This window comes from Wyeomyia smithii, chromosome 2 (assembly GCF_029784165.1).
Source record: "Wyeomyia smithii strain HCP4-BCI-WySm-NY-G18 chromosome 2, ASM2978416v1, whole genome shotgun sequence".
Taxonomy (NCBI): Eukaryota; Metazoa; Arthropoda; class Insecta; order Diptera; family Culicidae; genus Wyeomyia; species Wyeomyia smithii.
In genome coordinates, this window is record NC_073695.1 from 114063098 (window position 1) to 114075687 (window position 12590).

Below are 12590 nucleotides of genomic sequence, written 5' to 3' on the forward strand. Positions count from 1 at the left end.
ATTCTATGCAGAAACGTTTTCGTGTGTACGTACAAATTCCTAAATCTTTCAAGTTTGAAAATGCTGCATCTCTGGAACGCTACATTTTGTTTTTTTGCTGATAAGTGATTCCTATGTAAAATCGTCTGCTTAACACATTGGCGTGGTCAAAATCAAAATCGATGGGGGGAGGGGGTGTTTCGAGCAAATTGCAAATTGAGTTTAAAATTAAAAAAATCGCACTGTTGGCAACACTGCAGAAAAAATAAACTACGTAGTTCAATACTACATCTAAAACCCTTTAAAATGATATATCAATATCACATGTAGCTCTCGAGGATCCCGAGATATCCGCAAATCAAAAAAAGTGTTTTGCTAAATTCGCAAAAAGTGAAGGCAGTCCCATTGGCCGAGCGGTCCACCAATCGGTACAACACTTTGTATTTATTAGTTCCGGCCCAAAGTAAACCAACTCACAAATTTTGGTCGAAATCGGAGATGGTCGATGTATTTCCTCGGACACTTGACATGGAATGACTCATATTATGCTAAAACGTCGAAAAAGACTTTTGTCCGTCAGTTTCAGTTTGATACTACTGTGCGCCGCTGCTAGTAAACTGACCTTCTTGAGGAGAAGCAGTCTCTTATATAGCCCAACAAGTGCATTCCCGGCTAACTAGGTACTCCATTCTGTCGTCCTTTTCAGGGAAAGGCAGCAAGCGACCAATCAAAGGTCGACATTCACGTTTCGACAAGGTTCAACAATTTTCAATAATACAATAGTTCGAACAAACAGATTACAATTTTCTGCATTTGGACGGATGCTTAGATGGTTTAGATGGTTTTAAAATCAATTGCTACAAAAATGACAGAAATCGGTTGAAAACTGACTGAGTTTAAAACGTTTGAAACTGGACAATTTTCGTGACGCTCTCGAAGTTTTCGGTTTTCGAAATAGGATCCCTGTTTTAAAGTTTAACCCCTGTATATGTTGCCGTAAGACGTATTCTACGTCAAAAATTACTACCCATGAAAAATACTCAGTTCACTAAATCCAATAGGGTAAGCAGGTACAATACTCCCCTCCTAAGGAACATCGTCAATATTGTAGCTATTATCACCACAAACAACAAATCTTTCATGCAGTTGGTGCACTATTTAGTTGGTAATGCACTGCTCTTATTTTGTTTTGTAATTACTGTTACCCAAAAACGCCATACTTTTATTGAAAAGTATTATTAAATCGCAAGCTTTCCAATTTACCGGGGCAAAACGCCCCAGATGCAGTATAATATGCAGTAGCTTCATATGCCAGCTCAGCATTGTTCAGGAGAAGCAATTTTCGAAAAATCTCTGAATAAAATCTGTTCAACGGATTCTTTCAAACAAAATGTTCTGATAATAAGGTTATGAAGTGGTTTAACATTGGGATACATAAAATTAACAGTTTCTTTGCGAAATCGCTGATTTTTTCTCACCAATGTACATAGACCACTGGAATCCTCAAATCGTTTCGGAACAGAGTGGTCTAGGTACACAAACCTGGTTAATGACAATGAAAATGCGGGTAACTCGTATAAAATGGCTAGTGTCACATGTTATATGATACATATAGCATGTCACATGTAAGATGTCACGTGTAACATTACATGTAACACAACATGTTACATGTTACATAATATTTTACATGTTACATTTTTCTTGTTACATTGCATGTAACATGTTATATTTTATGTGTGTCATGTAAGAACAAGTGACATGTTACTTATCACATGTAATATGCTACATGTTACATGTTAGTATTACACCGGTTTATGTACATAGACCACTCTGTTCCGAAACAGAATGGCCGTTCTGTTTCGGACGAAATTTCAACACGATATAAATCAGCTTTAAAGTTCGATTTTTCAAATTTTTTTTAATCTCCCAACTTCAGCTTCTTGAGTAGATGCGGTTCATGCAAAAAACTCATTTTCAAAAAAATGGTCTTTAGACCACTCTGTTCCGCAACGGCTCATATCAGCCCGGCTAGCGGTGGGGCATATTGCCCGGAGCTATAGTGTAGCAGAAAGCATTGAATATTTAAGCAAATTATACCATTTTTATCGTTTCTTCACTAGATACAGATGCTTAGAGGTTCATTTAAGATATATAATTGCAATTACCAAGAAATAAATTTTATACACTAGTGAAAAAACGTTACGGAAACGATGCAAGAAAATGGATCTTAAGTTGCTCAAATCGAAATTAATTTTTGTTTATTTTTTACTGCTAGTGACAATTATCAAACTCGCACAGAAGGTTGATCCTATGACCCGCTACGGATTCCCAATAGTCTCATAACTTATTTTTTGTGTGTTTCTGAATAAATGGACTGGGGCGTTATGCCCCAGGAGGGTGGGGGAGGGGGGTGGTCGTTTTATACATGTTTACCCTACTTGTTGAAAGTATAATTCAAATAAAAACTGTCGATAAATTTTTACGTATTTTCAGATCATATGACATGGAATCGCTCATATTCCTATATCGAAATTTTGACAACTGAAAAGGGGATCTCAACAACCCTAAATGTGGCCTTGTTTAATTAACTCATTTTCAAATGCTGAAGGAAAGTTTTTACATATTGTAGAATATTATTCACATAGACACAGTTTCAGTTCTGGACAATCGTTTTAGATTTGACTGTGAAATATTGATTTTATGCACCCAGTGTCTCCAGCAAGTATATTCCATATTTACAAAATACCAGATTGCATTCTCTAGCAAAGTTGTAGGAAAATCTATAACAAAAAGAATTGATGAACACTGTAATCTTCTATCTGCACGACTGATATGATGAAATAGAGTTTTACGAGGACACTCCTCAAAATAAGTTTTTCGTCCATAACTTTTTGATTACCGTCGAAACAATTCAAGATGTTCTAAGATTTTGTTTATTCTGCTAAACCTCGCATTTTTGTAGAATATATTGGTTTGATATTTTTTTTGTTGTGAAGATATTTCTAGTTTTTTGCTGAAAACAGGGGCTAACTGGTCGTACACAGGACAACTACGCAACTAGCGCTACGATCCTACAGACATTAACAGTCTTTTTAGTGCCAGGATTCAAACATACGACGACTGGCTTGTTAGGCTAGCATCGCACCTCAAGACCAGCTTGGAGGTTTCGCCATTTCCAGGAAAATACTAAACATCAAACGAAACTAAAAATGTTTATCGATAATGATTTATTGGGAATATTGTGATGAATATGTTTTTGGAACAACTCCTCGAAGATACTCATTTTTCGATTTAGTGCTAACGTAAGAACTGTATTAATCACATAAAAACGCGACGCGCTAACGGACACAATACTTATTGTTCTTACAAACGTAAAAGGACAACAAAAAATTACCTTTTAAGTCGACCGGTTTCGGTCCCCGTGTGGACCATCTACTGGACAATGCCCAACTGATGACATATAGAAAATTGCACAGCTTCATACTGGTACAGTACACGTCGGAAAGGGGGATGGAGTTAAATTATCTTCTGTTTCGTCAATTGGAATAAGGCAGAAGTTATTGGGGCATCATCTTCGTTCATCAGTGGCTTTTCAGCAGTCTCGATGAACATAGATTCCCAAGCGTTCAAATGTGAAGGTTTTCTGACACATTTTTTCAGTTTTGCGTTATCCCAGTCTATCACATGGTTGTTCTCCTTAGAATGGACGGCCACGCTGGATTCGTTGGGTCTATCGTTGTCAACAGCGTTTTTATGTTCTTTTAATCGGACTTTAAATTTCCTGCGGGTTTGGCCAATGTATATTGCAGGGCAACTTTGACATGGGATCTCGTAGATGCCTGACATTTCGTCCCTCGGAATTTTATCTTTCAAAGAACATAAGAGGTCCTTCAGCGTATGATTACTCTTATACGCTGTCCGAAATCCATGTTGCTTCAGATCGTTTTGAATTGTGTTGGTCAGTTTTGGAAAGAACGGTAAACTTATTCTTTTAATCTCCTCCTTCTCTGGTTCTAATGTTGTAGCGTTTCGTCGATGTCTTTTCCTTCCATGTTTCCGGAGAATTTTGTTCACGAACTCTTCATCGTAACCATTTAAATCGGCCGCTTTATGGATTTTCTTCCTTTCTGCTTCGAAATCCTCTTTCTCCATCGGTATGCTGTATAACCGATGTGCCATCGAATGAAACGCGGCTTGTTTTTGGGAGCCGTAGTGGTTAGAATCGCATGTGATGTACCGGTTGGTTGACGTCGGTTTTCGGTAAACGCTGAACTTTACGGAATTGTCCTCTTTCCTGGTAATAGTTAAGTCCAGGAAAGGGAGTTTTCCTTCCGACTCTTTCTCCACCGTGAACTTTATTGAAGTATGTTTAGAGTTCAACAACTCAAGTGTTTGTGCTAGATGTCGTTCTTTCACAGTGGCAAAAATATCGTCAACATACCTCCACCAAACACGAGGGAAAAGTCTCTCTTTTTCTAAATCCACTTCAAAATCGCTCATGAACACATTAGCCAAAAGGGGTGACAGTTTATTACAGTGTTTTTATATACAGGAAAATATGATTTAGTTCGTTTTGCTGCAATGATAATCCCTCAACTGTAACATTTTTTTCATTTTAGCGTACTGTACAGTGAGAGAAATGCAAACCGCGCAAAGTTTTTGAACGCTTCATAAAATTAATAAATACCTACCTAAGTTCAAACTTTAACGAAAATTCTCTTCGAAATAATAAGATCTAATGACCACATCCGAAATCATACCACAGCAATTTACAAAATTTTTAAATTATCTTGATTGTCTCGAATTTGATTATACTTTTATCACTTAGTTACTAACGATTTCGATTTAAAAGTTGATTGTTGTGAGAAAGGTAACAAACAAACTCTGTTTACCAAAAAAAGCAAGTAACTTTGTTGTTCAGTTGAAGAAGAAAACATATAGTGACTGAACAAACAGTTGAGAATCTTTGCCAAACTGTCCCGCGTTTACCATTCTGCACACCTTAGGCAAGCGTATGTGAATCCACATTTAGCATCGTTACATGTACACGTACATCACAGCTTCAACCATATGTAGAGCTTAGATTCCAACCGCGCGCCGGCCCAAACTACAGAAAACTCTCAAGCTGTTGCTCAGTCGGCACGCGTGTTCCATTCCTACGGAGCCCGAGATGCAAAAAAGTGGAAACCAGAGCTCAGACTCCGTCTTTTATTCGAAATCGAAAGTGAGTCGATTTCAGCTTCTCCAGTCTGATTTCGACCTTCTTTAGCACAGCATCGCGTTTTAGCTGAACCGGACAACTGAAACGAATGCTTTTGTGACTGTGAACGTAACTGCTGAGTGACAAAAAAAGCATCCCCGCGCGTATGGCCAACAGTCTGCGGTTTGGCTGTTGAAAAGTGTACGTTTAGAGTGAATCGTTGGTTGGGGGGTTCGTGTCTTACTGTGGCGGTACCGTCGTTTCGACGGGTTCGCGGACGGGTTACACACATACGTCGCAGATATTGTGCAACACCACTGTGACGACGTCGGTCGCTTCGGTTGGCGGCAGATCACAGCTTCTCTGGGTGCTCTCGTTAGTTGACGACGGAGCCGCTAAGAGTGGCACACGGTCGTGCGGGCATCGAGGTGTAACTGGCTTGAACCTACACACAGCTGCACGCTTGGACAATACTTGTGGACACTACTTAGTGCACTGGATGCTGTGATGCGGTTACACTAACGGTTGGAAGTTGCAGGATATGGTGCTTGCTTGTTGAAGACATTGAATTCTCTTCAAGTTTGATATGGAAAGTTTCTTTAAAAATTATGTAAATGTTTATATTAAACAACATCCGAATAACGATTCTAACAACTGTGCTCTCGGACTTAGTAACCAGTTCAGTTTTAGGCAACGTTTAGTGTTAATTTCGAACAACGACGCGTTTTAGTGTTTTCTACTTTTCCTACAGCTAGACTAGCTGTTGAGTTGACAGTAATTATTACGAAACTATTTCATAATCAAGAACTCTAAAAGTTTATTATTGCAATCGTGTACAATATAACGAGTTTTTATCTTGATGGCGTTCAACAAAAATTCAAATACTATTCTGGTAGTGTGGTTTGAGCAGCAAATTCTTCAAGGATTTGTACTTACCTTTTTCGCCGATTTAAAGTTTGGCTTAACAAGCAGATACGATCAGAATAAATAACTAGAGCTGCCACCTCTCTGGGTTTCGCCCGAAATTTCCGGGCCTGGGAAGTAGCCTCTGGCTGAATGTAAGTTTTTTCGGAGCCAGCGAAATTATTTTCAACCCTATATGGAAGTGGGCATAAGTCAAAAACGCAAACGAAAAACACCGTTCAATTTGGATGACTTATGCTCAGATCCTACGCACTAAATTGCCGAGACTTCAACAACTCAAAAATTAAGCGAAATATTATAAATTATTTCGGCAGTAATTTTGAGGTTTTTTTCCAAAAGGGGCTTTCAACATTATGGCAAACATTATGGCAAATCATTATGGCAATTTATTAAATCTGATCGCAACATTTTTATCATATTGTAAACGCATGTACGATAAAAATGTCGTTACATTGCATTTTTTTATCCTATGCACTTCAACAATTTTCGAGCTAGATACATAGACAAACAGACGTACCACAAAATTTATTTTCGTGGATAAAATTAACGGTCAATTCAAAAGAGTTACAGTTATGCGGAATACTCCCGCCGCAGCGGTAGTGGCGCTGGTGTGCTTTTTTATGTTAAACTCAGTTGAGAGTTGTGGCACGCCGTGCTGCTAAAACAGCAGAAAGCCTGAAAGTTTAGCTTTTGCGTAATATGTTCAGTAGGTGTCGCACGAGTTAACCGGAACCACAAAATTTTTAGAATTTTGTATGTAGTGGTACGTCTGTTTGTTTGTGCTAGATATGAATCCATGTCCGGTACCAACGCTAGAAACAACCAATGATATTTACTTCAACCTTATAGGTTATAAGCTGACATTCGCATATAAGCTGTTCTAATATCTATAGATCATTGCGTGATAGCATTATGAACAAAACTAAGACAAATAAGTAAAATGATTTTAATGAAGATGAAACTATGATTTGTTTTCTAATACTTTTTGGGATTGAGCTGCTGCAAAAAAAAATGTGTTCATTAGTATTGGTTGTCCATGCACTTTATAATAGAAAAGGTCACCATATTAGTGAGAATAATAAAATCTAGATTTCCCCCTCCAGATTTTACCACCTTGTAAACTAGCTCCCCGAACTGTCAGAAAAGTGAGGTTAGATCGTTACATGTAATGAGCTATACTGCCGGTACCCGGATAACTGTCCCATAATGAAAAACAACATGTTGAGAAAACGGCGATTTAACATTATCCGTGAATTTTCGGATTTCCAGCATTTACATCCAGAACCAACGACCATAACAGTTTCATGGTAGCACAAGTTTATCGTTGAGAACAAAAAACCATGGATGGAACGGGTTTTACGTTATATAACTTGAAAAAAAGACAAAATGGGACAAAATATGCAGGTACATTTCGAAAGTACTCGCATATTTTGTCCCATCGCATATAAATTCAACCAGCAACCGGCAGTATCATTGGCAACGTAGATTGTACTACAGAAAAACAACACTAGTCTAGTTAATTAAATAACATACTTCTATATGCCTAAAATAATCCGATATACACTAATCTGGAGCAAAATTATATGTTTGCAGTTTGCACCACTATGCAGTGAGACTGCAATGCGGGTACTTTCTAAATGGGACAAAAACAACTTGGTATTTTTTCCATGTTCTTCCATACAAAAGTATAAATTTTAATTTTTTTCCAGAAAATATGATAACAGTTAAGTCGATCCCCGATAATAACTCAAAAGTGACCAAAAGCAGTATGGGACAGTTATGCGGGTACCGGCAGTATAGTCAATAGTTTTCAGTAATTTTTGACCAGGCTTGTCATTTCTCTTCAGAGAATCACTAACGTGTAGGAGAATATCTTTCACTGCTAAAACAACTGCTCTTACACTGCACTGGTGAGCGAAGCGACGCACTTGCTTGAGGAGAGCGACGAATCGTGTGTTTCTGAGTAGCTTGTAAAAACCATCGCGGAGGAATCTGAAATACCTCTCCAGAGAGATAACAAACTGGTTTACGCTTTCTCACACGAAACGGCATTACGCACAAAAACTACACAATAGAACTCACTGCAGTGCTTTTACTGTGTGTCTTTCAAGCTTTTTTTCAAATGAGAAGAACATCTAGATAGAAAAGTAGATTGCGTTGTTTGCTTTGCATCTCGAATCGGAAGAATATGATTCTAGCCGCCAGTCACGCATGTTTGCTCTTCGAATGCTATCGGATTCATCTCAACAGTGCTCACCGCGGTGTATTTTGGTATACGTTGTTTGTTTCGTTCAGCTGTGGTGTAAGCAGCAAGTGTATTAATTTTTCTGCTAGAGGCAGAAACACAGCACAAAGCAAAATGAAGTAGTGTACTCTAAAAAAATGCTACACGCAACCTAATGCTGAGCAACAAAAGAGCGATGAATAGTCACTCTGCTCTTTCCACATATTAGAAAAACAAGCCTGTCCTTGACCATCAACAAGGTTCGCAATTTTAGGTTCCTAAAATTTAAAAAATATGGATTTCGACATCCCCTAATACAGTTGTTCAAGAGTGATGCAATAGTTAAATTGCAATGATAACTAGTCATCAAAAAGAAACTTGTTATGATATGATTAGTTTTACAGTGTAACTTTTTGTTGAATGGTAGGTTCTATAATTTTTTCAGAATAACGGGTTCAAACTTTACCTAAGTTCACTAAAACATCCAAGTTACCAAAAATACAATTATGGTACCTCTATAGGCTGGTTGAATTCGTACTACTGAGTTTTTATTTGCCCATATGAATACGATTTCAATGTACAGGGGTGGAACAAAAAATATGCGACGCAATCAAGTTTTAACAAGTTTTAACAGCTTTAACACGCAAAAGCTGGTCTCGAGGTACGATGCTGGCCCAACAAGCCAATCGTCGTAGGCTCGAGTCTCGGCTCGGGAGAGACTGTTATTGTCAGTAGGATCGTAGCGCTAGCCCCGCAATTGTCCTGTACACTCAACAGTTGGCTGCGAAGTCTGTGTATAATAAACAGAAGGTCAAGTTCCAAGTTCCGTGGTCCCCGTGGTTCTGTGGTTATCGATGTCGGTCGGCTAGCTCTCCCACACGGTTGTGATATCGGGTTCGATTCCCGATCAGGTCGAGGATCTTTTCGAGCTGGAAATTTTCTCGACTCAGCACTGGGGCACGGTGTATCGTTGTACTTATCCTACAACATGCAAAATGTGCCGAAAACAATATCGATAACGAATTCTCTCAACTAATCTAGTTGATCGAGACCGCATAAGCCCGCCAGGCTTGCGTGCGATATTGTTTTGTCAAGTTCCGAATCGGAATGTAGCACCAAGGCTTTGCTTTGCTAGAGCATCTTTTGTACTGTTTCGAAACCAGTACAACGAATGTGTGTTGTTCATAACGTATTTGGTGCTCTAGCGAATGTTCAATGTATTGGACGGCTCAAAATCATAACACTTTTGAAGTATTAACCGGTGCTAGTACAGTGATCACCCGATTATGTCACCCCCTTGATGATGTTTGGGGTGATAGAATAGGGAAAGTGATAAAATCAGGAAACACAAATGAAACACATTTGTGGTCCCCGTGGCTCTGTGGTTAGCGATGTCGGTCGGCTAGCTCTCCCACACGGTTGTGATATCGGGTTCGATTCCCGATCGAGTCAAGGATCTTTTCGAGCTGGAAATTTTCTCGACTCAGCATTGGGGCATGGTGTATCGTTGTACTTAAAAAAAAAAAATGTGCCAAAAACATGAAGATGTTATGAAGATGTGCTGTTAGCGATAATAAATAATTTCTCGTGATTTTCAACTATTTTCGAAGGTAACGGAAGAGAGACCAGAAATGACCCTAAATGTGTATACGTGGTTTACGGATAGCCTTTTCACAAAATATCTCGTCAACACTTTTCAAAATACATGAAAATTGAGATTTTTTTTTACATTTTCCTTCATTATTCTAGCATTATCAAAGTTACCCGCAAGCAAAAAACAGTTGTTTAAAAAAATAAAAGCTAACGGTACTACTAAAAATTGATCGAGGATGCTGTCTACAGGCTTTAAATGACGAAAGTTTGTATCTTAATTGACAGTAGAACTGCCACTGGTAGAAAATTGCGAGATTTGGAGATGGTTGAAGTGCAATTAGCCCTGAAAATATTAAAATAGGTCAAATAGCACGTTTATTTTAATGGATAAAACTTAGTAATATTTTACAAATACATGCATTTTTGGATTGCTGGTTTGCAGAAGGTTTAAAAATTCGGGAAAAGTGAGAGAAAGTAAGATCGAAAATTCGATTTTTAGTGCTTTTTAAAGAAAACTTCATATGGCTCGTAATATGTGAGAGATAGAAACATGAATTCTTCGGCAAAGATTCTTGTTATGAGATCACATGAAACATTGCTGAAGACACTATGCGTCTATCTAATTAAAAAATAAATTTTCTATTTCACTTTTAAGTGGATTAATCAACCATTATTCTATATCAAAAGGTGTATTATGAATGCATAATCCAAAGATGATGAAAGATTTTTTCTAGCATGCACAGATTTGGAGAAAATCAAGTTTTCATAAGAACTCGTAGTTTAGTGAATTCAAACTCGTTTTTCTCTGAATCTGTGCATGCTAGAATAAATCTTTCAGCATCTTTGGATTTAGAAGACGTTACTCTAGAAATAAAGAGTTTGAAAATTGAAGAGCCAAGTAGAAACCTACCGTGGGAGACTGAGAAAATCAGGTTTCCATGAAAATACGTACTTTAGTGAATTTAAACTCGTTTTTCTCAAAATATTTGCATGCTAAAATAAATATTTCATCACGTATGGATTCAGGAGACCTTACCGCAAAAATGTAGAGCTTAAAATTTGAAGAACGGTCTTGTTGTTTGAATTTTTACAAAAATACGTAGTTCTGTGGTTTTGTACTGAAATAATTTGGAAACTTCAAAATTCACTCTTACATACCATATTTCATCCACCTGACATGATTTGAAACAAGGAGCAATTGATACGTATGAAAATTCCCAGTGTTTGCTCAATCTGTTTGAAAAAATAAAAAAAACACAGACATATTTGCGTCTCACAAAAATGGGGAGGGGTCCAGAGGGGTGGCACCTTTACCAAAACTTAGAGCAACTATTCCCCTTGAATAAAAGTCCATGGTTTCCCAAATCAGCCGTTCCAGTGCTGAGAACGAGCATTTTCAAAAAACAAGTTCCGTCCCTGGTCTTTACGGGTTAACTGAACGGAAAAATGAAATAAAAAATATTTGTCAAATAACGAATTTAGTTTTTTTATCCTTTTTCAAAATATATTTTCTTTAAAAAAACTATCAATTACAATTTTGCCAATCAAACAAAGCGTTTAGATGCCAAAATTATTTTATTAAACAATTGGCGCAGGAAATAGTTCTTAATTTTGATTTATATCGAGAAAATCGAGTGGGATTGAAAAGTTGCACATACACACACGCACACATACAAAAAATGCTCAGTTCGTCGAACTGAATCGAGTGATATATGCCATTCGGCCCTTTGGAGCACTTTTATACCTTCAGTTTTGCCAGCGATTGCTATATCTTTCTAGGAGAAAGGCCAGAATTGTTTTTCGACAATTTTTAATTATTTTATTTTTTTGTTTCTCCAAGCACGATGCTCCCACAGACCGTTATTATAAAAAAATGCACCAAAGAATCTGAGTACACCATTCGATTCGTTATGACGTCCAGAATCTCTGGTCAAAATTTCAAAATCATCGTACAGTACATTTTCTAGTAATGCCCTTTTGAAGGTACACCTACAGTCTCTCCCGAGCCGAGACTCGAACCTACGACGGCTGGCTTGTTAGGCCCGACTGGAAGTCAGGCTCTCATATAGCCTAAAAAGAACATTCTCGGTTAACTAGGAATACTTTTCTATCGACCGTGTTAGGGAAAGCAAGCATTGAGCGACCAATCAGAGGTCAAGTTTGCGTTCTAACAAGGCTTGACAATTTTCAGTGGAACAGCGGTTCGTAAAGACAAAATTACAATTTCCTGCATTTGGGCGGATGCGAAGATTACTTTTCATCCGATTGCTGTAAGAATAAAAAAAATTCTTTGAAAGCTATCCGACATTTAAAATTACACAAATTTCTCCTCAGTTCCGTTTTTAGATTTTCATCTTCACCCCTATGAAGCGGCACTTTTTGAGAGACTTAGTTTAATATCAGAAAAATTGAGATAACCGTTTTTAAATATTTTTTTTTTAAATATATTTGAATATCAATTCACCAATAACACAGTCCAACAATTTTTTTGCCTTGGCTTCTTAATATGATTTTTTGATGTATTTTGATGCAAAAACAAGTTTCCCCGAGTTGGGACGTATTTCACCTTAAGGGGAAACAATGGCGCCATTTTGAATGTTTGAGAAATCGAAAGTTTTCAGTGTTTTTTCGACGCCATTTTTTATAAAGCCAAATATTAAAATTCTAAGG

At 37.7% G+C, this 12590-nt stretch overlaps 2 protein-coding genes across 13 annotated transcripts in view; one reads left to right on the plus strand and one right to left on the minus strand.

Annotated features, from left to right (window-relative positions):
- Positions 1-3495: 3495 nt before the first annotated feature.
- LOC129719832 (uncharacterized) lies at positions 3496-4479 on the minus strand. Its single transcript, XM_055671241.1, has one exon. It carries the CDS (start codon positions 4477-4479, stop codon positions 3496-3498), a length of 984 nt encoding a protein of 327 aa, XP_055527216.1.
- A 646-nt stretch (positions 4480-5125) lies between these two features.
- The window catches only part of LOC129722796 (uncharacterized), a 155954-nt gene continuing 148489 nt past the window's right edge, over positions 5126-12590 (plus strand). For 8 of the 12 annotated variants that reach the window (XR_008727642.1, XR_008727649.1, XR_008727651.1 and 5 more), the window contains exon 1: positions 5238-5380. The gene's annotated coding sequence lies outside the window, so the exon portion shown is untranslated. Of the gene's footprint in view, positions 5204-5231; positions 5381-5413; positions 5608-12590 lie in introns of those variants that run through there. The other 4 variants (XR_008727643.1, XR_008727647.1, XR_008727648.1 and 1 more) reach the window with 3 other exon arrangements.